Source organism: Abramis brama (assembly GCF_963993115.1).
Source record: "Abramis brama genome assembly, chromosome: 9".
NCBI classification, from domain to species: Eukaryota; Metazoa; Chordata; class Actinopteri; order Cypriniformes; family Leuciscidae; genus Abramis; species Abramis brama.
Window position 1 is genome coordinate 27,127,250 of NC_139971.1, and position 26,280 is coordinate 27,153,529.

Consider the following 26,280-nt stretch of genomic DNA (forward strand, 5'->3'; position numbering starts at 1 on the left):
TTTATTTCAGCTTTATTTTTATTACAAAATGATTGATCAATAATGGAAATTATTTTTAATCGTTTTAATTTTAGTTAACAATAATAACATTGGTAAAAATGGAGTAAAAAAAAGAGCAAACAACTCCTTTATATGCCGAATTATGTTTACTTAAAATGTAATGTTTATTTAATTATTTAAATCTGAACCAGCTAAATAAGATTTTAGAGTTAACATAAATCTATAATTATTTAAATGAGCTTATGTTAAAAGCAATGGATGTAAATGGGACGCCCATGCTCAAGCTTGTGTGTGTAGTACCTTGGGGTGACATTTAGAGAAAGGTCTCTGGTTGAGCATGGTGAAACATTTGGAGCAGTTGCCGGTGGTGCAGTTGTCTCCCACTCTGCGGAAGTAATCTGTATCCTCTGACGTATCCACCATCCATCCGTGCAGAAACATAGGAATGTCCTCAACATCCCGGACCACAGTGCCGTTGGGCAGGCGCAGGTCATCAGCTGGATTACCGTCGCAACATCCTGAGAAAGGAAACTAAATATGTTGGTAACAAAATACATCAAACACACTTACATGACCACAACCAACCAAATACAGTTTAATTGTAAAAGGCAACATAGAAAAATAAAAACACATTAGCTTTCAGAATTAAACTAAATAATATTCATACATTATCTGGATTTGGTTGTATTGTGAAAAGTAGGATATTATATTATTGGTTAATATTATTAGGTTAAATCAACAGAACTGTTTACATTTTGATAAAAGATTATAAAAGCATTTTTTTCTTTTACACAAGCATGCTCTGATTATTTGTGCAAAATAGACTCACAGATACTGAAAGGAAATTGGGTTCAATTTGATTTCATAGTTCCACAAAGTGTAAGTGCAACACACTGACCACAGAGCCCCCTAGTGGAGGTATTATCAGGAGCCGTGTACTGTAGAACCATAATGCCAGTGCTGTGGTACCACTTTATGTTGATCCCACCAGGTGTATCAATGATGTACATTGTCCCCGTGTCATCAATATGGAAGTTCTGTCTGGTAAGAGGAAGCCGGGCCGTAATCTGATTCACCGACACCTGCGTCAGATCAAACCACAACAACATATAATCATGCTTCTATGAGCCACGATTAAGAGGAGGTACGAGACGCATTAATTCATTATAATATTTCTTGAGCAGCAAATCAGCATATCAGAATGATTTCTGAAGGATCGTGTGACACTGACGACTAGAGTAACGATGCTAAAAATTCAGCTGTGCCATCACAAGAATAAATGACATTTTAAAACATTCAAACAGAAAACAGCTCTTTTAAACTGTAATAATATTTCACAATATTGCTGTTTTTACTGTATTTTTGATCAAATAAACGCAGTCTTGGTCAGCATTAGAGAGACCCCAAACTGCTGAACTGTAGTGTACATGTTAAATAATTTCCATTTCCTTAACAAAGGTGTTTAGGACAACATGATTCATGACTAAACAGATTCAAATCTTACAGGTGGTGAACTTTGTTACCTTTCTGTCCAAGCGGTTGATCATAATTCTGTACGAGTGAGTTGTAATGTTCAGCTTCTTAAAACACAGACCAGAGGTTCCACCAGTGGGAGTCTAACAGGAAGTGAGAAAGAAAATAAGTTTGTGGCCCTGATTAGGATGATTATAGTGAATCACATTTTAACATAAATAGCTAATACATATAACACACTTACAGGTCTTCTGATGTAGTTCACACTCTGGAAGGAAAAGCAAAGCATTTAATAGAAACATAAAGAAGCATATTTAGAAGAGACGTAGAGTGTTAGCATGGGTTTACCTCACTGGTTGGGCATTTCTCAATGTGACCGACTATCTTCTCTCTGGGCAGGTGGACCAGAATATAAGAACCGATATCATACAGAGCCACATTATTCCCATCAAATGTGATCACACGCAGGTCAGAGATTATAGAGCAGCGACCTGACAGTACACACACACACACACACACTTTAAAAGTCAAAACATGATCAGATTAACACTTTATTTAACATAACCAGTCTTGTTATTGATAACTAAAACATGATAACTAAAACAATTAAATATCGCTTAAAGTAATTTAAATAAAGCTGACATAAATACGTAAATGAAAATTAAAAAATGTTGCCTTGCCAACTAACTGAAATAGAGCCCTGCATTTCAGCCCGAGCCCGACGGGCCCCGACTTTTTTACGCCCCTAGGGCCGGGCTTCGGGCCAATTTTCACGTCATAGTTAAAATGCGGGCCGGGCCTCGGGCCTTTTTTGGGTTATCCTGCTTTTTATATTTTTAGACATTAATTTTAAAAAATATGAGAAGTTGACGTTGACTATAGAAAAACAAACATAGAAAGAAATTTCGTAACCTCATAACTTATGGCGTTATTTTCCTGTCAAATGTCGAGAGCGCATTATTGTGAAAGTAGGCTACATTAATATAATGCGCGAGCGCGAATCTCTCTGCTCGCACATGGAATATAATGTGCCGAGCGCGAATCTCTCTGCTCGCACACGGAATATAATGTGCCGAGCGCGAATCTCTCTGCTCGCACACGGAATATAATGTGCCGAGCGCGAATCTCTCTGCTCGCGCGCGGGAACTGGACGTGCCCTGCACTTAAAACGTGTTTTAAATACTGGCCATTATAGCCATCAGCTAATCTTATAGTTACACTGACATAAGACTGACATGACAGTCTGTCTCACGCACACAGAAGGTTTCCCATCAGCGCGACTCACGATTCACCTCATGTGCAAATAATGGAGAATATTAAGAGAAAAATCGCGTGCGTGAGAAAATTTTGTGATAGAAGAAAGGAGGATTGGGTTAAAACCTTCCACTGTGGATGCTTAGCTATTCTTTTTCTCCACGATGCTCTGTTAGAGACTGTTCTAACTTTTCGTTTGATTGGACTATTTTCGTTTAACTGTTGGAAACCTCTGATGTTTTTCGTTTGATTGGACTTTGTTTTCGTTTAACTGTTGGAAACCACTGGAAAAAAAGAATGGCCATGTTCTGTGGTGCATTTTTGAGGTAAGATAATCTGCAAGTTTGTTTTTAATTTATTTAATTTAATTTGTTTATAGGCTATTGCTCATTTCGTTTGCAAGCGCTGTTGCGAGCAGCCTGAGCCTGCCTCAGTATTAAAAAAAAAAAATACTCACTGTGGTTTAATAAATAAATATTTATTAAACTAACTGTCTGTGTGATATGCTTGAAGTTTTTTATATCTATTGATTATTGTAGACAAGTAAGTATTATAGCGTTGATTTGAGAGGCTCAATTGATCAAACATTTTTTTCTTGCTGTCGGCTCGGTTTGCTTGGTCGTCATTTAAAAATAAAAATGCTCCAAACATTTGTCTAAATTAACCTAATAAAGAAATGAAAAGAAACATGAATTTACATAACTAACAAAGAAACATAACTAACAAAACTGAGCTAATTTAATGGCTGCAAAAAGTGCAAATAGGGCAGGCTGCCGCTGTGTAATGAAAAAAAAAAAAAAAAAAAAAACGGGCTCGGGTCGGACTCGGGCTGATAATTCTGATGAGCTGTCGGACACGGGTCGGGCTAGGGCCTGAGCGTCTCGGGCCAGGGCCGGGCTCGGGCCTAAATTTGAGGCCCGTGCAGGGCTCTAAACTGAAATAATTTTTTTGAAGTTGAAGTACTAAAATCACTAACTGAAAATAAAGATATATAGAAATGACAAAAGCACATAAGAAAATTACTAAAACTAAAACAAAATTTTAAAAATAAAATAAAAGCTAATTCAAAACATTAATAATTAATTACTGGGATTATATACTATTATATATTTATTAAATAAAAAATAGTATATACACTACTATTCAAAAGTTTGGGGTCGCTCACCAAGGCTGGATTTATTTGATCAAAAACACAGTAAAAACAGTAATATTGTGAAATATTATCATAATTTAAAATAACTGTTTTCTATGTGAAAATATATTTTATTTCTGTGATGCAAAGCTCAATTTTCAGCATCATTACTCCAGTCTTTCAATGTCACATGATCCTTCAGAAATCATTCTAATATGCTGATCATTTCTTATCATTGTCAATGTTGAAAACAGTTGTGCTGCTTCATATTTTTGTGGAACAGTAGTGAAGATAATAGTAAATTAACACTGACATAAAAGCATCCATCTGAAAGTGTGTATGTCTTACATGGGCACTGCCACAGTGGGCAGCAGGGGTCTGTGTTGGTCTGGATTGGTGTGCCCAGCAGGTTGCACTGTGGCTGGCTGATGTTGTATCTGCAGTGTTGGGAGGAATTATGCAGCAACAGCTGTCCATTAACACAGATGTACTCACTGCACTCATCCACGCGCAATGAATATGGAGGCTGTGTGGATACAAAACAGAGATGTTCATGAAATAGAGAGTATATAAACCCTTCTACCACCAAAAACTGCCCCGTAGAACATCAGGATTTCAACTCTATAAGGCAATTTTTTACATGCTCTTAGGTAGTACGCATTGATGTGATCTGTTCTTATGTTATACTACAACAGGTATTACAACAGATTCATCAATTATTCACTGTACCACATGTACCCATGATGCTTCCCTTCAGGCGTCAACAACCTGGCAAATGGACAGGAATGACTCAAGAACATAGGAGTTAAGGCTTGTAGAAGTGTTCACACTATGTGGATCAACTTTTAATCTTGAGGATGTGTATATTTATGGGCATGTGTGTAAATGTGTCAGAGAGATATCCAAGTCAGGGAGGGAAATGGAAGACATCAGCTCTCACTTAATACTGTTGCAACCATCACTGATATCTCACAGAAAATGATTCAACAGTAACTAAGAAGCAAAACATTTTTTCTTGGAGAACAGACACTAGGAATGAGATTTGAACGATTCTCTGATTCTGAATCTATAACTACAAGTTGTTGTATGAACAACCACTCACGAAATACACATACTTGAGTCTTATGTGCACATGAGTAACAACTTTAATTCAGTTTAATTCAATTTATCTTGAGTCTGACATGACAAAAGTAATGACTTCCAATTCAGGGAGTAAGATTGACAGATTCAACTGATTCACTTAGTGAGTTCCAATTCAAACAAATTCAAACTTACAACCCATGAGATCATAACTGATCTGTGAGACTATTTGACTGATTCATTAAAAAGAACCAGCTCAAAGAATCATTCATTCACAAGTCCACTGTGTATGTTTTTACAGTGTGATACCATGAATATCATTGAATCTTAAAACGAAATATTCGGAATAAGTATTACCAACACAAACACACAAACTCTTACCGTGCAGGGTCCCGTGGGTATAAGGAACGGAGTAAGAACTGTTGTTATTCCGGCTGTCTCGGGCGAAGGAGAGGGTGAAGGCATCATCTCGGAGGTTGTTGAAACAGCTGCTGTAGTTGTCGAAGGCTCCTCGGTCGTCATGGAGACAGATGTTGTCTCTGTGGTGACGGTTGTTGAAGTAGGTTCTGAAGTTGTGGTCTCAGTAGTAATGACAGTGGTGGTTGTAACAGGCGGGACGGTGGTGGTAGTCGGAGAGGTCGTCTCTGGTTCGGTGGTGGCCTCGGGTGTGGTCACCACCTCTGTAGTAGAGGTAGGTAATGCTAACGTGGTAAAAAGAGTTGTGGGCTGTGTAGTGGGTGTGGCTGTTGTGGTGGGTGGAGCAGTGCTGACTATAGGGGGTTCTGTGGTTGGTGGAGAGGAAGTTGTTGGAGTTTCAGTGGACGTGGTTGTGGCCAAAGTTGAAGAGAGTGTGGTTGGTGGTAATGTGGGTGTAGATGGGCTGCCAATTAAATCATCTGCTTCTAAAGGTGTAGTTACGATTGTAGTACTGACAGTTGTGCTCGGTGTTGCCGTTGTGGTGGAGGGAGTTGTTGTGGTTGTAGGAGCAGAGCTGGGACCTGCCGTGGTTCGGTTTGATCGGGTCACAAACATATAAGGAGTCGGGGTTGGAGAAAGTGTCGCACCTGTGACAAGCACATTAGAAACAAGACAGGTAAGCTAAGACAAATCTAATTGTGTGCATAAATGTTTATAAAAGTGAGAAAGATGATGAAATTATAGTTTCACACGTACAATCTTCTTTGTACACACACCGCCTGGTCACTTCATCCAGCAGCATAGACTTGGGACAGCGTGGAAAACAACCTTCAGCCCTAAACCAGTTTAGATAATGAAAGATATCATACCAGATCTGGATTTTTACTTTTCCTGAAGAAATTGTGATGTCTGGGTCATATTATATTGTGCATAAAGACTAGGAAGCCTGTTTAAGACATTTTCATGACAAATAAGCACATATTCACAATGAAATTACTGATATGTGTTCAGATGTTTTAATGTAATATTTTTTGTAATTCTCATTATCCTCAAAAAAAAGTGTTTATAACTATCAACACTCAATTGTGCTTAATTGCCGTGATATACTGAACAGTGCAAAAAAATGCACCCGAAAGCAGTGGTTCTTCTCAACCTTTTTTGATTTGAAGGCTCACCCATGTAAATGATTTTTATTGATATTAATTCAATTAATTAAACACAATTAATTTTGTTACTTCAGAAGTTTGAAGAACTGTGCTCTTATTGAAGGGGAATTTTTTTTAGGATTTTATTATTTTTATTTCATTATATTTGTAATATAAGAAATGCATTTTAGTTCACATAATCATTTAATGTGTTTTTAGCATTTTAATTTGATTATTTTAATCAATTAATAATAAATTATTAAAGGGATACTTCCGATTAGCATTAAGCTTTGTATCAGTAGAAACCCAGTAGTATTTTCGAATGACCGTGCTTCCATCCCTCATGTCCCCCTGAGACGAGAGATTTCTGTATTGTGTGTCTGGAAAAAAACCTCTGATGATGCAAAAATCGCCATTTTGCGTCATCGGAGGCTTTTTTGGCCAGAGGCTAGAGACTACAGCCAGTAGTAGGAGCTCGTTCCGCATGTTTTCAACCCGCCCATAGGGGGTGGGATCTCACGATAAAATGGTGTCTTTTCAGTTTCGAGTCAAATGATCGATATCATTTCTTCCAATACTGCCCTTGGGAGTGGCTTCGTAGGGCAGCGAAGCAAGTGCATTCTGGGAGTTGTTGTCTTTCATCCACATGAGCCAAAAATACATTTTCTGGCTTTTCTCAGTCTAGAAGGCACCAACTTCTGACCCAGTTTAAATACACATTCATCTTTCCAGTGGTGAAATATCCCTTTAATTTCAATACTTTTTAGTCATCTTGAGGCCTCCCTAGAGGTCTCCGCCACCCCTGGTTGAGAACAACTGTCCTAAAGTCTTGATTTTCTTTAATATTTTTCATTTGATTTTGGAGTAAAGCATTACAATGCCTTAGCAAGCACCTTTTGTAAAATTGTCATATATATTATTATAGTATAAGCACATGCATGATCTTACGGAGGTAGAAACTGGCAGCGTGTGGCATCAGGGTCATTGCATGTTTTCACACATGGACTGGCACATGCATGATATTTCCACTCGCACATCAAGCGGTAAGGGATCACAAAACTGCTCTCTAATATGCAGGAACACAACCACCATACACAGACACACAAAAAAATAACATTAACATTACAGAAATAGGTGAGTAAATTTTACCACATGATACTCGGAGGCTTATTCGGGTGTAGTTTCGGTGTAATATGAGTAATATGAGCAGGCTCGCATCTCATTATATTAAATACTTATTCAAAATAATAAAAAAAATTATTAAAAAACTGTCTAGGTCTGATGATAAGATGCATTGTTATTTGCAGACAGATCTTACCCTCAATGGTAAAACTGCTGCTGATTTTGAAGTTGTACGTAAGGTCGTAGTTCTGAGCATGTGCGTGTGTGTGTGAGAGGGTGAGGAAGACGCCCTTCTGGCTGTGCAACTCAAAGGATGATCGCCCAGGTAACCATAAGCCCTGGTGGTGGATGAAGGTCGCCTGCCGTCTAAACTCTTCCCCGCTCTGCCAGTGTTCCAATCGTAACCCTCGGTTCTCAGTAACACACAGGAAGTAGTTGGGCCTCTCTGCAGACTCCAGTGAGACAACAGGAAGTCCTAAACACAGCAAAATACCGAGCGCAATATCAGTAGATGCTAGTTTTTAGACTTACAATAAGACTGCAATCAAATGGTACAGATGGTGTAAATAAATTTTTTTTCAGAGGTTGGCCAATTTTGTTTCATCATCTAATAAGATGCGGGCATGTGATCAGCTGAGGACAAAAAAGAAGGAAAACCTGTCCCCCCAATTGAATATGACTATACAAAAAAAAAAGAAGATAATAATAATGACACAACAACAACAGCAACAGCAACAACAATAATAATAATAATAATAATAATAATAATATGTATTATTATTAAACATAATATTTAATTTTATTATTATTTACTTAAATTGAATCAATAAAAAAATACTGCAATATTGCAATAATACTATTGTATGGTCAAATAATATATTTATAAGTATTATTATTATTAGTAGCATATACTCATTTATATACTTTATTGATTTATTTTATATTTATAATTATTATTATTATTATTATCATTATTATTATTATTTTACAGAACAACAGTAAAATTTCAATACTAATATTTATGGCTATCTACATTCCTTTGCTTTCAGACATTATATAGAGCTTTTACTTTGGCGGAAAACCACTGGGAGAACTTAAAGCTTCTTTTTTGTTGACAACAGATTTATTAAAAATAATAATAATGAACAATTCTCATAAAAAATTTGGGAAGATGGCTGCCACATGTTGCATTTTCAAATGCATGGCCCAAACTTACAGTGCTTGCAGAGCTGGAGCTCGTACAGAGCAACATTTACTACAAACCAAGCTGTGCTCTGAGACACTGAAAACACCAGATCATTGTATTTCACATCAAAGCATGATTAAAACGAATGACCATTTTAGTTTCAAGCTATTTCGTTTGCAATTTGTTTAGCTTTTTTTTGTTTTGTTGTTAAAGTGAAGAGTGTGTTCTCACTGGAAGCTCGGTCCTTGTACAGTCCAGTTGTCATCATGAAGTGGAAAATGGTGCTGGGTTGAGCATTGGTCCTCAGGAGGGGAAACACTTCTCCACTGCTCACGTTTGCCCCAAACACACAGACAGAGTCATTTTGCTCTGTGCTGGACAGAGTGAACGGACCCTCTCCCAACTCTAAATACACAATAATAAATAAAAAGGTTAGGGAAAGATCTTCTGGTGCCAAAAAGTGCTTCCATAATTATTCTAGGCAAATTTACAAAATAAATAATTCCCACCTTGGTTGTAATATTCACAGTCATATGCTGTTAAAAGAAACATACTTGTATTAGTGGCAATCACACTGTATCATGAGTTTGCATGCATTATTTTACCATTACCAGCTTAAAAAGCAACATGAAATGGGATTTGCAATGCATTTAACTTCTTCACTGTGACAAACCTACAACTGAAACAGAACCTAGAATTAGACTCTGATTATATAAACAGATCCTGACAGCAAACGGCATGCTGGGTTTGTTTAGCAATAGAAATGTATGATTGTATACGTGTGTTAACCTACAATGACAGACAGCGCGACCGGGTCAAAAGGTGTGTGCTTGTACTCACGACACACGGTGGGGGATCTCCAGTTCACCGTGATGCCGTTTTGACAGCATTTGTGTGCATACGCTGCAATGCTGGTGCACAGACATTCACAGTCCCCCCCACGGTTGCAGTTGCAGGTGTCCGTTAGGCAGTTCTTATAAAACCAGGTCACATCTACCTGGGGGGCCACAAGGATTAGTTACGCACAACACATGGGTATCTAAAATCCCAATTAGCTCGTCAAAAACACACAATTGGTAATGCAACACACAGTCAGGACAACTGACTTTCACATGATTGTGTTGATGGTGGAATGTTCTAGCTTTCAAACCTATACAGCCCCCTAGTGGCCAGATTCAGAAATGCAAACCATCTCAAAGCTTCTATCAGTTGGTTCATGGCAGACAGTGTGTGTGTGTGTGTGTGTGCATCTGATGCAGTCTGTGGGTAAGATGTGGCCTTTTTATCTGTAGGCCAAATGTGTTGTTAAACCCCAGGGGAGAGCTGCTCACCACATTGTGACATGGAGCGAATACATCACTGTAGAGGAGGCCGCACTCTCGCTTAGCATACGGCTGTCGGCTGAGATCTCCTTCACACGGTCTGTGAACTACAAAATCGCTCTCACACTGCACACAGCACACATAATTAAAAGTTTTACTGCTTAGTTAAGCTAAGCATCCAAGCAAAGTGTAACAAAGTGCACAGTACAGTTGTTATGATTTGACAATAGTAAAAACTATGGTTACCATGGTAAATTATAAGGATACACAACAGTTCAAAAGTTTGGTGTCTGTAAGACTTTTTAAATGTTTTTTAAATGTTTTGAATGCTGCACACCAAGGCTGCATTTACTTGATCAAAAACACAGTAAAAGCAGTAATATTGTGAAATATTATTAAAACTGAAAATAACTTTATATTTTTATATATTTTTAAATGTAATTTATTCCAAATCTAAATGTTCAGCATCAGTACTCTTCAGTGTCACATGATCCTTCAGAAATCATTCTAATATGTTGATTTGCTGCTCAAGAAACATTTCTGATTATTATCAATATTGAAAACTGTTGTGATGCCTAATATGTTGCTGGAAAATATTTTTATATCTAATAATTTGATAAATAGAAAGTTCAAAAGAACAACATTTGTTTGAAATAGAAATCTTTTGTTACATTGTATAAATTTGCACTGTCACTTCTGATCAATTCAATGCTTCCTGCAGAATAAAAAGTATTCATTTCTTTAAGAAAAAAAAAAGTCTTACTGACCCCAGACTTTTGAACGCAAGTGTACATTTAGTGTAATCCAGTCTCACACAGTAGTATCCTAAAGCTAGGTGTCATACCTGTCCAACAGCCCAGCTGTCTCCAAAGGCCTGTGCGTTGCTGACCTCCATATGTCCGGCTGTGGTCATGTCATTTACTGTTACCATGTCAAAGTTTCCACACAAACCACTCATCTGACCCTAAAAGCAAAGTCAAAAACTTTTATGATAAGAGATATGGTTCATACAGTGTAACATTGTACTGCTCATTCAAAGAAAACGACCTCTGACCTTCCATTGGGGTCCAGCACGAATATGGACAGTTGTCTTGCGGTCCCATAAAACAGTCAGATCTTGAGCAGGGAAGTGGACCACAGTGTAGTAGCCCGCACCCCAGAGCTGAAACTCATATCCTCTCCCCACAACAGTAGATGAGCTCTGGAGGACAAGGACAAAACCACTTCAAATGCAGATTACAGTAAATACAGACTACAAGATATGCAACTCAGAAACAATTACAGTCTCATAGTTTATGAAAGGACAAAGCTGAAGATGGTTATGTCTTGTACTCACAGGTTTACCAGACTTATCACTGAAGTAGATTTTGGTGAGGCCAACATAGATGAGCAGGTACTTCATGCAAACAATCCCACTTTCGTAGCAATCTTTATTTTGAGCCATGATGGACACCTCAGTATCACCAACACTCTACATTTAGACACAAGATTAACACAAGTGTCCATTCAATATATGACGCTTTGTCATCTCTGTTGAAAAACAACACTTCCTTAAAGGCGAACTAGCATAACCAAACAGAACCAGTGAAAAATTTCCAACGAAAATGAGAGTTTAATATGATGAAGTTGACCCCTAATAAAAGTTTCCAAAAGGTTTTTTCAAAACTCTCCCACCCCTCATTGCACCTCAGCCCCAATCTATCATTGGATGAAAAAAAAAGTGTTAAACTATCATTTAAGTGTTTGTAAGGTTTTTTATTTTTTTATTCAGCAAGGGCACATTAAATTGATCAAATGTGACAGTCAAGACATATACAATGTTACAAAAGACTCTATTCATCAAAGAATCCTGATAATGTACATATTTATATATATATATATCGTTTTCCAAAAATATGATGCAACACAACTGTTTTCAACATAAAATATAACGCCTCAATAAACGCCTAATTACTGCTAATTAATAGTTAGGAAGGTCGTTGTTAAGTTTAGGTATTGGGTAGGATTAAGGGATGTAAATGTGTGTATGTGATAGGGATATGTGTGTGTGTGTGTGTGTGTGTGTGTGTATCTGGTATGCCCTACATTATGGGGACAACAAGGATAGTAATACCAGTAAATATTGATCTTATGGGGACATTTGATTGGTCCCCATGAGGAAAACAGCTTATAAACCATCCTAAATAAAGTATTTTGAAAATAAAGTGTCTTGAAAAAGAGTGTTTTGTGATGGGTAGGTTTAGGGGTAGGGATTGTGTAGGGGGATAGAATATACAGTTTGTGCAGTATAAAAATAATTATGTCTCTGGGAAATCCCCATAAAACATGGAAACCAGTGTGTGTGCGTGTGTGTGTGTGTGTGTGTGTGTGTGTGAGTGTGTGTGTGTGTGTGTGTGTGTGTGTGTGTGTGTGTGTGTGACTAAAGCCATTTCTTTTTGTCGCGATGGAAAAGTCTGTCCCCCGGGTAGATCAGTAGACTCCTCAGAGAATCAGTGGCCTTTAAGAGACACCAAATTCTATTCACCTGCACCTTAAGCATCCACACACACACACTCACACAAAACCACACACACACACACATGCATACCTGTACACACTTTCTCAGTCATTAAGGGCAGTAGCAGGTTGCATTGCGTAGGCTGATAGGGAACAGATTGCTCTTTGTTATGTGCGGCTCTTTGCTGAGTTTCTGTGCTGGGACTGACATTAACTCTGGCTCCATTACCACAGTCCTGTTCTAATTAAAAATCCCCTCTGATTTTCCCAAGATTAGAGGCGGTAGAAGCAGATCTCTTTTCCTGCTACTTTATACGTCCTTACTGAAGTCCGCAAAGTTTGAGAGCGCACATGCACATACACACTCTTTGGCCATTAGAAAAAAATTCTTTGGTTTAAAGGGTGCAACACTTTTAACTGGTAAAACACACTCTTTGTTAAAGACAAGCTGGTTAGAGCCTCTCCACTTGGTCCTAAGACCAGCACACAAGGCACAATCATCACCAAATGCAGCAGTTGTACAGTTACTCTTACACTTAAGCTTACCGTAAAAAAAAGCACTATTACCACGTTACAAGTCAAGAAACCATGGTACCATTAATGCCTATGTCTACAGTGGAGGGTGGGCAATATACAGTAATGATTGTAACCCAATAATGGTAAATACACTATAAATATCATTCAAAATATGACACTGAAGACTGGAGTAATGGCTTCTGAAAATTCAGGTTTGCCATTACAGGAATAAAGTACATTTTAAATAGAAAACAGTTCTTTTAAATTGTAATAATATTTCATATGTTGTTTTCACTATATGTTTTAACCGTATTTTTTTGATAAATGCAACCTTGGTCAGCATAAGAGAATTCTTTTTAAAAACATTTTATACAAAGCCTACCAACCGTTAACTTTTGAACAGTAATGTACATGCATAACATTTCTGAAATTAAATGAATGCTTCTTTCAGACAATATTTACTTATTATATTTACTTTACTAATAATTCACAAAAGAATTGCCCATGGTTATTAGCCAATGCCTATGAATCTCAAAAAGGATAAATGTCAGCTGTTTTAAATGTCTATCACTAAAATGTATTTTACTTTTTGGCTTGTGTGCCCAAAGTCACAAACACACACACTCAGGAAGTACCTTGACCAGGTAGACCTGGCAGTCACTGACGTAATCATACTCCAGGCCATCAAAAGTGTGGTAATGACGGTCACTGTAAATGGTACATACTGCTGGACAAGGTGAATATGTGCAGTTAAAGAACCCACGATGACAAACACTGGATAGAGAGAGAGAGAGAGAGAGAGAGAGACCAAATTAAACATTACTTAAAACATACATCATACACTGGTAATTCTGCAATTATTGAAAAATTATATTCTTCTAACTGTATTTCATCTGTTTTGAAATATTTATCACATGTTCTGATCATGGCCTTCATCAACCTTCAAGTGGATTTTTTAATGTGTGATGGCGTTAATTATTGACTTGTGAGGACGTAATTTAGAAAATGTTAGATACAATAGTTTAGTGTCTGTAAGGTTTTTTTGTTTGTTTTAAAAAAAAAGTCACTTATGCTCATCAAGACTTCATTTATTTGAGATTAACATACAGTGAAAACAGTGATATTGTGATATATTATTAAAATTTGAAAAAAACTTTCTATTAGAATATATTTTCAAAGGTAATTTATTCCTGTGATGGCAAAGCTGAACTTTCAGCATCATTACTATGTGACAGGTCTTCAGTGAAATATAATATCGCTAGTTACGTAGGTAACTGTGGTTCTGTGAATTCCGGATGACCGTCAGAGGCAATGCTTAAGCACTAGTGGATTATCACAGTGCCAGCTAGATAAGTCGAGGTAAGCCTTGCACATTCCGAGTGACAAATAATTCTGGCGGTCATTCAGAATTCATAGAAACACAGTTACATACGTAACTAGCACTCCGTTTCATTCTTCCAGGCCACCAGAGGCGGTGCTTAAGCACTAGTGGATGACTCCTAATAACAGTCATCAGGAGCAACCTTAACTATTTTTAGAAAAATATATAAGGTTGCTCCTGAAGAACTGCTAATCTGACAGCTTCAGGGGTTAGAACGTTGAACTTGTAGAAGTGGGTAAAATACAGGGAGAAGCCCAAGTAGCAGCTGCACAGATATCTGCCATAGATACTCCTCTAAAAGCAGTCCAAGGTATAGACAGCCCTATAGTGGAATGACCAGAGATACTTCCAGGCAGAGGCTTTTGGGCTTTCTTGTATGCCATAATGATCCCCTCCAGAATCCAATTTGACAATCTCTGCTTATACAGATACAGCAGCCCCTATAATTAAAACTAACATAACAAACAAAAAGCTAATCTGTTAGTCTAAGGTTAATGGTAGCTGCCACATAGCACCTAAAGGCTCACAAAGGACACAAAAGGTGATCCCCTGACTGATTGAGAAGCAGACTGAAAAGTAGCTAAATTGATCGAATGATTTATAAACTGAGGAAGCATAACTTTAGGTATAAAAGATGGATTTGGTTGAAGCACAGCGTCAGAATCATCCGGCAGCCAACGCATGCATAACTCAATTGCAATTGTCTTTCTCTTGGCTTCCCCTGGGATGCTTAGAAAGAGCATCTGCTACCTGATTACTCGACCCCGGAAAGTTAACTGCCCTAGATGCTAATAGTAAGTAAGAGTAAGAGCGAGTAAGAGACCATGTTAGAATCTTGTGAGTGAACGAACTGGAGATCAATGGGCACAAATACCCCTGTGATTCCATGTTACCCCCCACCCGAAGAGGGAAGCATCAGTTGTGACCACCTCTCGACGAGAAGGGTACACCTGACATCAGAAACTCCCAGCGATTCCATGGTGTCAATGTCTGAATACAACGGTGTGAGACAACAATCAACTAATGACGATGTCTGGCAGGGTTCAAATGCAAACTGTTGTTCCACCACTGGAGAGGCCTGAGGTGGAGCAAGCCAAGTGGAATCACAGGAGTGGCAGCACTGCACTCAGCATCCCAAAAAGTTGTAACAACACTCTGTATGGCATGCTCGCTCCCAGCTGGAAACGAGCAAGGAGCCATAGAATATTGTGTGCTCGGGCATGTGACAGTGTGGCAAACATTGTACAGGAGTCCAGAGTCATTCCAATGTAAGTAATTGTTTGCACTGGAATCAGGCAACACTTTACTTTGTTTAATGCGAGACCTAGCTTCTGCACATTGCTCCAAAAGCAGTCTGGTGTTGTGGACAGCTTGCCGTCTTGTGGGGGCACAAAGCATCCAGTCATCCAAATAAGGCAGGATTTGCATTCCCCTTGACCATAGCGGATACAGAGCTGCAGTCATGTACCTTGTGAAGACAGGAGGGGCCAGAGACAGACTGTATGGTAGGACCTTGAATTGGCAGGCCTGTTCTTGAAACTGAATTAAAGAACCTAACTGTAATGGAGCAACAATCGGAACATGAAAATAAGAATCTTTCAAATCAATGATTGCAAACCAATCTTCCTCAATGACAGACCAAAGAACGCCGACTGCATCTAACATCAATAACAACAGTTTTTAGGAACAAGTTTAGATGACTTTAATCAGTTTAGATGATGAAAACCACTGTCCTTCTTTTGAACAAGGAAGTAAGTTGAGTAAAAACCATGTCTTTGAGGGTAAACCCTTTATATAGCTTCCTTCTTCAACAGAGAACAAATTTCCTCAGAGGATCCCCCATCACATTAAAGACAATCCTTGAAAACTTTGGGGACTGGCGTCGAAACTGCAGAGCATACACCTTTGCTCAGTGTAATCCAATCCCAAGGGTATACTGTTGTCTCTTTCCAGTACTGCAGGTGTAGTCTTGAAAAACCCAACCACTTCAAGATTTATTTGTGCGACTTTTAACAGCAGTGGGGGGAAGGGGCGCTGACGTGGACTCCCTGGCAACTGCCACTGATAAGGTCAAACCCTCAAGTGTCCTTAGCAGCACAGGGTCTAGTGAACCCTGAGGCTGTGGAGTAGGACGTTGGCGGAATCGTTGCTCTGGCATTGCAAAGAGATGACGAGCCTGAGTGGCCGGCACCTTAAAAGCAGAATTTCACTGAGCCAGTTGACTCACCTAAATAGTATCCGCATATGCCATATAGACGGTAGTGTGCGAGCAGTCTTTGCTTAGGTGCACTAGACCCCACAGGGGCATTAAAAAATCCTTGCCTGGTGGCATAGCAAAGTTAGATCCAGCTGAAAAACACTAGCCACCGAATAGTATCAAGTATTGCTACTACGCGATTGCTACCGAGAGGGACCCCCATCACCCCCATTGTGGAGGTGATCACTATGGCATACAAGAAAGCCCAAAAGCCTCTGCTGGGAGGTATTTCTTGTCATTCCACTAGGGCTGTGCAGGGCCGGATTTACCTCGTATTGTGACATAGGCAAAAGCAAATTTTGGGCCCCCCACACCCCTCACACCGTATGACAAAAAACGCTACTTTTAATAAAGGAAATGGGGCTCAAAGGAAGTTTTTGCCCAGTGAATGTCTTGTTTTTTGTCATTATAATGGCTTCATCTGAGGCAGTCAGTCTATCATGTCACGATAGAGATGAGACTGTGTTATGAGGTATGACTGACAGTTTGAGGAGGCAATGGAGTTACGAGATTTGGTCACAAGCTCTTTTTAATACTTCTCATTAGTTAAATATTTGCAAAACTCACAGACAGACATAAAGGGTGACCATAGTAATGATTTATGTTAAAAATTACGATATTTAAAATTGTAGTAATTTACAGTATAAAGTATTTGTCTTACATAGTTTTAGCATTAAAGTTAAATAATAATAATAACAATAATTAAAAAAATATTATTTCTCCTCATTGTAATTGGGCCCCTCCTGGACGTGTGAGCATAGGCATGTGCCTGGAATGCCTATGCATAAATCCGGTCCTGGGGCTGTGTCTACATCTAGGGCTGCTTTTAGAGGAGTCTATATGGCGGCTATATGTGCAGAGGCTACTAGGGCTTCTACCTGTATTTTTTCCGCTTCTACAATTTAAAACATTGCTACCCCTCAAGCTGACAGATTAGTAGTTCTTCAGGAAAAACCTTGACTATTTTTCAGGTGAGTGGCATTCTTCATGACTACGATATTAGGAGTCATCCACTAGTGCTTAAGCACCGCTTCTGGCAGTCAGGGGGAATGAAACAGAGAGCTAGTTACGTAGGTAACTGTGTTTCTGTGAATTCCAAATGATCGACAGAGTTATTAGTCACTCAGAATGCATGAGAAAGGTGTACCATATTTGTACACCTGAATTCCACTATTTAAATTTAAAATGGTTGTAAGGTTCTTAGGAAAATTGCAATGTAGAATTTTCCTGATTTTAACACTTTTTATAAATTAAAAAAGGAAAAAAGGTCCGGGTAGAGGACAAGCCCAAAACAAATAATTCTCTCAAATGTAACTTTTCAACACTCTTATTTAGGAAAGAGCTATTAGGTATAAGAGACACAATAAAAAATGTTGAAAGCTCTTACAATCTGTCCTAATACATTTCCCCTTTCTTTAAAATCATGCTAGGGAATAGAAAAGCTCCACTAACTGAAGAATCGCCCATTAACAGGAAACAGACTTATGGAAGCTAAGCTTTAAAAAAATAAAATAAAATAAAAAACACACTGACCAGCGGTAGCACGGAGTGTCCACTGTCTCTCCTGGGAGATACTCTAGACCGAGCCATGCACAGGGGCAGTTCTCTGGGTAATAGCAGTCTCCATTATGAATCACTAGCCTGTACCAATTAAAGAAGATGGTGTAATATTACATGCTCTGGTGTCAATAGACATGCATACTTTTCAAAACATTTGTTCCAAATGCAAAAAAGAAAGTGATTACCCAGCAGGACATCCACATCCTGGTACACATGGGGTCATGGGAGGGCAGGTCAGGTTCAGCATCAGGTTTCGACAGGTGAGTTCACAGGCCATGCCCACACCTGAAGGTCCACGCCCACTCTGACCCCTGCAGCTGTAGTAGACTTTACCATTTGGACAATCTCCTCTCTCAGGCTCTGAAAAAAATGGATGGAGAGAGAATGGTTAAAGGAATAGTTCACTTCAAATTGAAAATTCTGTCATCATTTACTCACCCTAAAGTTGTTTCAAACCTGTATTTCTTCTGCTGAACACAAAAGAAGATATTTTGAAGAATGTCGGTAACCAGACAGTTGATGTACTCCATTCACTCCCACAGTAGGAAAAAAAATACTAGGGATGTCAATGGGGTCCATCAACTGTTTGGTTACCGACATTCTTCAAAATATCTTCTTTTGTGTTTAGCAGAAGAAAGAAATTCATACAGGTTTAAAACAACTTAAGTAAATGAGTAAATGGTGACAGAATTTTCATTTTGAAGTGAACTATTCCTTTAAACGAAACTGTATAGGGAACTCAAGTGGTGCTTGCTCATGCAAAAGTTGTTTTAATGCATTGGTTTGAGGTTTCTAGGTGGTTCTCTAGATATGACCTGTTTTATCACTAGCCTGACTCAATTTTCCACTAACCTCAATAAGACACATGATGTGAGGTGTCATTTAAAACAATGAAGAAAGAGTTACGTGCTGAAGTATAACAATTTGAGTTAGTGGTCTATGTTCAAACCCATAATAGTGATGACTGCACCACTAATAATTATCAAAAGGAATTAGGGTTAACAGGCAACCAGTTTAACCTAAAGTCAAAAAACAAACAATGGACAATACATTAATAATGCAGCCACCTGAACACTATTGAAATCAAATTTACTTTTTAAATTTACTATTACTATTTCAAATCACAGCCACATTTAGCAAATGAGCAATGTCTTACAATTTATCATTGGAATTTTTTTAAAAAAAAGTCAAATCGGCAAGCAAATAAGCAAAAAGTGGAATTTGGTCTTTCCCCAAGTCTCCTTCTTTCTTTGTGCATGTGTATCTGAGTATCTGTGGTTCAGATCTGTCAGGCATTCAGTTTGCTCAATGTGTTACCTCTGAGGAATGTACTGCTGACTATCTAAGATGAAAACACTCTTTTCCAGGGGAAGGCAGAGGTAAAAGGAAATAGAAGGAGACTGATGAAATGGAGCAAAGAAAAAGTAAAAAGTAAAAGTTTACCTCTTTCTTCTGGCACACACTCCATTCGACCATTTCTGCAGAGACTAAAGAAAAAGACAAATCGAAATATACATTACCAACATACATATACAGTATATACATATTATTATGTAATGGATAATCTAATTTGAACAATTTTAGCATTTTAACAGTCTGCAAGACTTTTGAAAGTTGAAAGAAGTGTCTTATCACCAAGGCTGCATTTATTTGATCAAAAATACAGTAATGTTGTCTAATATGATTCTGAAATAAAATGTATAATATAAATTAAAGTCACTGTTTTCTATTTGAATATATTTTAAAATACAATTTATTCCTGTGATGTCAAGCTGATTTTTCAGTATCTTTATTCCAGTCTTTAGTCTTCAAAAATCATTCTAATATTCTGATTGGGTGCTCAAGAAAAATCTCTTATTATTATTATAATTATTATTATGAACACATTGATTTCAGGATTTTTTGATGAATAGAAATTTCAAACATTTCGAACATCATTTATTTGAAATGATTATTTCAATCTTTTGTAACACTAAATATCTAGCAAATGAGCAAAGCTTTATATTTTATCATTGGGAAATTCTAGAAAAAGTCAAATTGACAAGCAAAAAAAGTGGAATTTGCTCTCTCTCTCGTTTTGTATATAACATACCTGTACATACACATTTTGTCTATTGTCTATTTTGTATATTTTTATATATTTTTATTATCTGTCTTGTCGCTGTCATTCTGTCTGTGCTGTGGAAGCCTCTGTCACTAAGACAAATTCCCCATATGTGTAAACGAACTTGGCAATAAAGCTCATTCTGATTTTGATTCTGATTGAAAGTATTTACTGTCACTTTTGATCAATTGGGAAAGTTATTGCATAATGTATCAGACTAGCAAACCTACTTGTAGCTATAAATCTGTATGTGTTTGACAACAAAATCCTCCATGTCCACACACTCACCATGGTCCAGATGAACTGAAGGACACTTCACCAGGCTGAAACACCGAACCCATGAAGTAACAGTGACACTGGGAGCTGAAATTAAACCCAAGACAGTTAAAAAAAGGAAAAATATGTCCATTTCTATGCTAGTGTTCAGACATTACAAGGTGGTATTGGTGTTTGGTGTATTCAGACGTACAGCAGCACACAGCGCTGGCGAGTGTGATCGTAGAATGATCCCTCATTGCAGCTGCATCCTTCAGCACAGTCACCATCACACACTTCAGCACTGCTGATTGACTGACATGTCCTCCCGCATGCTGATGTGCACGGGTGATACATCATCCCACCTAAACACACCATACCTATACGCATAGACAAATTACTTCCTGAACATACTTGTGTAATAGATAGTTGTAAAGACAAATACATGTAGGGATGACCAACGAACCGCACTCAGAGACATGCGCTCTGAAGTTGATGGTGATGTGATGCTTGCTGCAGATGTATGCATAGTGGGACAGAGCAGTGCAGAGGCAGACGCTGCCACATCGACAGGCCTGGTAGCGGCACTGCTGGTGGTACACGCTGGGACTAACATATGCATGGCATGGCGCAAACACTTCCTCCACTAGCACATCACACTGGGCAGCATAAAACACTGAAAAAAAACACCTTTTCAGCATCAGGCATGAATTTCTAGAAATCATGCATTGCATTTGTTTTGGAGAAACCTGATTCTTTGGACAAGCAAAAGGATTAACATATATACCATTTTGTTGGTTCATTTCACAGGGGTCGATAATGGGTATGTTGACAGGGCTAATGCACGCTGAAGACACTTTCCAGGCGTTGACGTGCAGCTGTGGAGTTCCTTCAATCATGCCTGCAGGAGAACTGGAGAGTAAAAACACATTTACTTAGTTCTTCACACAAGTCCAAGAACTGCATAATGATACTGAGAGACATTTAAAATGCTTTTCAGAAAGAAATTCAGAGGATCAGTCTCCGTTTCTCACAGGAAATCATCCCGTAGGTTTCCGTTGAGGGTCCCGCAGATGCCAAGAGTGGAGCCCATCCAGGTGCTGTCCAACTGAAGGTAGATTCGTCCACCCTGCCAATCATACTGAAACCTCAGGCCAAAGACAGATCGCAGACCCACAAACAGAGATGTCAACCGACGCACGTTCACCATGTCTAATAAACAAACAGAAAAAAAGAAATAGGAAATACATTTTAATCAAATTTATTCTAATTTTATTTCTTTTTTAATCAAATGTATTCTAATGTTATTTCTTTTCATTATTATCTATGTGGTAGACACACTTTTATTATAAATATTTTAATAAGTAATTGTAATATTTTTGGTTACATATATATTTATATTTTAACTCATTTAACTCTCAAATTACATTTATTACTGCATTTCTAGGTTCAGTATTTAACCTGGAAATGTGAAATAAAGCATAATGACCCATAGTTAAAATGAGAAAATTAGATTAGAATTGGTTTAGATTACGAAACTTAAGACTGTCCCTCACAGTCTTGTTTTCATTTGCAGCAAATTAAATATGGCATCTACCTTGACTAAGGTATAAGAAACATTTTCTATTAAAGCGGCCCAGTACCGATGTAAAACTGAGAACCTGTCCTTACCATCTGAGTAAGGCAAATTGACAGCCATACTAGCCCCAATGACAACTTCCCCCTCTCTTGTGAGAGTGAGCTGTCTGCTGACATCTTCATCCACCACCAGAGCCACTGAGTGGATGCAGGAGTGTTCCTGAGACTGAGAGACGAGAGCCTCAATTAAACACACACAAGACATCTCTGATCACACACATTTCCAGACGCACTCTTTTTACCTCTCCACAGGCAGTGTACTGTAGTGTGACAGTAAACTTGGTGCTGCCACGGCTCTTCACTAGCACATACTGGCAAGAGCCCATGTGCATGAAGATCCGCCCATCGAATGTTGTCACATGCGTGTCACCCATTACTGTGCATTCCGCTAGGGGTTGAAAAAATCATATTATTCTAAAATAATCTTTGAATACACACTCATTTTGTAAGTTACAGAGCTCGTAAGGAGACATGGTGATGAAAAAATTAGATGGAAGGAAAATTGATATTTAAATGCTTTTGCATTTGCTCGCAAAAATGTTGCGTTCGCCCCCCAAAAAAGTGCGTTTGCTAGCAAAACTTTTATGTTAACTTGAGTAACTTTGTGTTTGCTCGCAAAACTTTGAAACTTTTGAAACTTTGAAAATTTTGCGTTAAACTTAAAAGAAATGCCTAGTTTTACAACTAGGTATTTTTTGGTATGGTATTATGTAAAACTGTCTGATACAAAGGTTGTTATTTACCAGTGCAATTGTTTTCAGTGCAGTTCCACACTCCTCCCATACAGACACTGAAAATGTAATTCACATTAGATGGATTCACTCATGAATTCAACACATTTGATAAGGAACCGGGTTTTCTATTATCAGCTACTGTGATTATCAACTGGTTAAAAAAATGGGAGAAACAGTGAAAATTGGATGTTTCTAACCAGACACTGCAGCCCTGCTCCAATACATGACCCAGAGGATATGCTGTACCATGGTACACACAAGGGCACTGAGACACTGCAATACAGGTGCCATTCTGCAAAATCAGACCTGAGAGCATCCAAACAGAAAGAGAAGCCATGAATGAAACAAGTCAGCTGTAGTCATAAAAATCATACAAAAATTAAAATCATCAACAAATCACTGCAACACTGCATTCTGAATTGCCCAAAAGGGCTCATTTGCATTCTCCTCATAATAGCAAACATTCAGGAAAATTAATAATAACACCCCCATTTAAGCATCTGATTATCAGTCTCACCATCTGGGCAGTAGCATCCATCCAGACAGTGTAGATTGGTGCCCAAGCACTCCTTCTCAAAAGTGCATGTTGGCGGGCAGCAGCTGATACAGTCTCTGTGGACAAAACTTTCCTCACATCCGTCCGCTGAAACACAAACATATCACATGACAAGCTGCAAAGTTTATGCCATGTGTTATCTTCATGACAAGAAAGCTGACTAACCGCATGTAGGAAAACTGTCCCTCCATTCTCTGACGGGGTAGCCCACATGAGAACAAGCCCTGGTGTACTCAACCAAAGTCCGACAAAAGGTCTCCTCCTCATCTGATCTGGAAATAAAAAACATTTAAATGTTAATAAACACAAAACAGCCAAAAATACAAATAGCTCTAATAAAAAGATGGGGGAAAAGTCAATACTAAAGAAATCTCTTTTAGTATGGTGATATAAGACTGAATGAAACTGTAAGAGCAGTACAGCTGTTCAACTTGCTCCTGCAATCTGATACTCTTACTGCCTCTTCAATCAACAGTTGAGTCTGAAATTGTTCATAAACTCCAGCAGCTATTTAATCACTGTAATCAATACACACACACACACACACACACACACACACACACACACACACACACACACACACACACACACACACACTCTTACGAATACTAGTGCAAGCATAATTGCATGCACACACATACATATAGGCTACATATGTTCACAAACATTCTTTCTGCAGCTTTTGCTATATTCAAGATATTTTCATTACTATAATTAACATAATCCTGTTGGAATTGGGAAGTGTAGATTGCAGGAAAGAGGCTAGGGAGAAAAAAACATTCAAGAAGGGAGAGGAAGAGAGAGAGAAAGTCTACTTAAAATCCTAAATGCTATAAACAGAAATGTTCAATATTGACATTAGCACAAAAGTAAATATCACATTATACTGAAAGTATTCTACAATTAGTCATCTGATTTTTTAATTTCACCATGTAAATTTTGTGCAACTAACTATACTCCCACATTTTAAGCAAATAATTGAAAAAGATCCAATTACAAAATTCCCAACAACTGGTCTTGAGATTGTAGTGATCCAAACATTGCTGTAAGTAAAATAAGGTTTGTTATTGTTAACTGAAACTATTAAACAATTAATAGTTTTGTCTATTTATTTTTTAATTAACATTTTTGTTAATAAAATATAAATATTAGATGAAATAATTGAATAACTGAAATAAATAAGTTTAGGCTGAAGTATTTAATTACTAATTACTAAAACTAAAAACAGAAATAAAAATGAAGCTAAAGATATATATATATATATATATATATATATATATATATACACACAAAAAACTAAAAAAAAAAAAGACAAAATGCACAAAATTACTAAAACTAAATTTAAAACTGAAAATATATTAAAACATTTATATAATTCAAAATATTAATAAATATTATAATAGTATATAAATAATAATAAATAACACTAATTTAGATCAAATTATATGAAACCAGTCTAAGGTGCTTAGTTGATCTCTCAGTATGGCCAAGCTGGTTAGACTAGTCAATTTAAATGATTTTAGAGTGGTTTTGAGACAAGCTAGCCAACCAGCTAAACACTCATTTGGACAGACTGAGAGGCCAGTTAGATAGCTTAATCCAGCTAAGATCAGCAATCCATCTTTAGCTTGTTTTTTTCAGCAGGCTTCAACTTCAGTTACACCATTTCATTTAGACAAAAGCACCACACTTGACTTACACACACATGTCCGAAACACAACTGGCAACAAATGGATTTGGGTCAATGTTCTCATGGCAGGAGATGAAAGGAAAGAAAAGCAATGCACTGCACTTCTCAATGGCATCCTGCTCAGATAACACACAAACAAGCAAAGTTGCTAAATCAGGTTTTAAGGTGGATAACCAAAAAATACACTGCATTCAATTTTCACATTTTACTGAATGCACACTCACACTTAAGCATGTATGACTTCTCTTAAACACTCGTTTTAAACTATCATACATAATAAGACCCATTTAGCTCAGTTCAAACCCAGAATGCAGTGTGTACAAGCGTACATCCATATCGGACTCAGATGAGCATGGTCCAGGGAAATCATCATCAACCTGAGGACAGGGTCTCTCCTGGGGCAAATCTACTGCCCAGCTGTTCCCAAATTCAGCAATGTCGTCAGAGACTACACCTGAAGATGCAAAATGCAAAGCAATAAAGTCACCATAACAGATTTGCAGCAAATTACATTTTAGCACTGTTTCTTGAGAATTAAACTGTCCCTAAAATGTTACAACTCATCTCTAAATAGAAAACACTGGGCCAGGCCAGGTGTGTTCAAACTGAGTATGCAGCTCTGCTCAGCTTTGATATAATTGTCCTGAATTTACTGCTGACTGAGATGATAAGTGTGTGTACAGGCCTGTTTGTCTCACCGTGGCTGCTGCTGAGATCATCCGATCCGTCATCATTATAGTTTCCACACAGACCACAAGGCCTTCCTTTGTGTGCTTCGGTCATTTTGAGGTAGACTCCAGAGCTCCCGTCCCACGCCAGAGAGAAGCCAAACGTGCTCTTCACCAGGATGTAGTCAGCTAATCGCTCAATGAAAACATTACGTACTGTCTGTGGCAGACTCAGCCTGAAAACATGCACATGAAACAGACAAACAACACAAGTATTTCGATCATGTTTGATAT

General features: G+C 38.0%; 1 protein-coding gene across 1 annotated transcript in view; it reads right to left on the bottom strand.

The window, feature by feature from the left end:
* otogl (otogelin-like) overlaps positions 1-26,280 on the bottom strand; it is a gene marked incomplete at its 5' end in the record, with an annotated part of 51,823 nt that overhangs the window by 16,288 nt on the left and 9,255 nt on the right. The window contains 35 exons of the mRNA XM_084124231.1: positions 301-518; positions 899-1,082; positions 1,524-1,616; positions 1,718-1,741; positions 1,822-1,964; positions 4,208-4,385; positions 5,321-6,003; positions 6,113-6,192; positions 7,450-7,567; positions 7,820-8,098; positions 9,041-9,214; positions 9,319-9,345; positions 9,650-9,806; positions 10,141-10,257; positions 10,976-11,095; positions 11,186-11,332; positions 11,468-11,602; positions 13,779-13,917; positions 18,315-18,422; positions 18,527-18,701; positions 19,785-19,828; positions 20,734-20,808; positions 20,915-21,080; positions 21,167-21,376; positions 21,488-21,612; positions 21,735-21,912; positions 22,372-22,504; positions 22,581-22,726; positions 23,082-23,128; positions 23,270-23,378; positions 23,590-23,715; positions 23,794-23,900; positions 25,328-25,434; positions 25,648-25,772; positions 26,017-26,222. Coding sequence (XP_083980357.1) covers positions 301-518; positions 899-1,082; positions 1,524-1,616; positions 1,718-1,741; positions 1,822-1,964; positions 4,208-4,385; positions 5,321-6,003; positions 6,113-6,192; positions 7,450-7,567; positions 7,820-8,098; positions 9,041-9,214; positions 9,319-9,345; positions 9,650-9,806; positions 10,141-10,257; positions 10,976-11,095; positions 11,186-11,332; positions 11,468-11,602; positions 13,779-13,917; positions 18,315-18,422; positions 18,527-18,701; positions 19,785-19,828; positions 20,734-20,808; positions 20,915-21,080; positions 21,167-21,376; positions 21,488-21,612; positions 21,735-21,912; positions 22,372-22,504; positions 22,581-22,726; positions 23,082-23,128; positions 23,270-23,378; positions 23,590-23,715; positions 23,794-23,900; positions 25,328-25,434; positions 25,648-25,772; positions 26,017-26,222 — 5,203 coding nt within the window. The remainder of the gene's footprint in view (positions 1-300; positions 519-898; positions 1,083-1,523; positions 1,617-1,717; positions 1,742-1,821; positions 1,965-4,207; positions 4,386-5,320; positions 6,004-6,112; positions 6,193-7,449; positions 7,568-7,819; positions 8,099-9,040; positions 9,215-9,318; positions 9,346-9,649; positions 9,807-10,140; positions 10,258-10,975; positions 11,096-11,185; positions 11,333-11,467; positions 11,603-13,778; positions 13,918-18,314; positions 18,423-18,526; positions 18,702-19,784; positions 19,829-20,733; positions 20,809-20,914; positions 21,081-21,166; positions 21,377-21,487; positions 21,613-21,734; positions 21,913-22,371; positions 22,505-22,580; positions 22,727-23,081; positions 23,129-23,269; positions 23,379-23,589; positions 23,716-23,793; positions 23,901-25,327; positions 25,435-25,647; positions 25,773-26,016; positions 26,223-26,280) is intronic.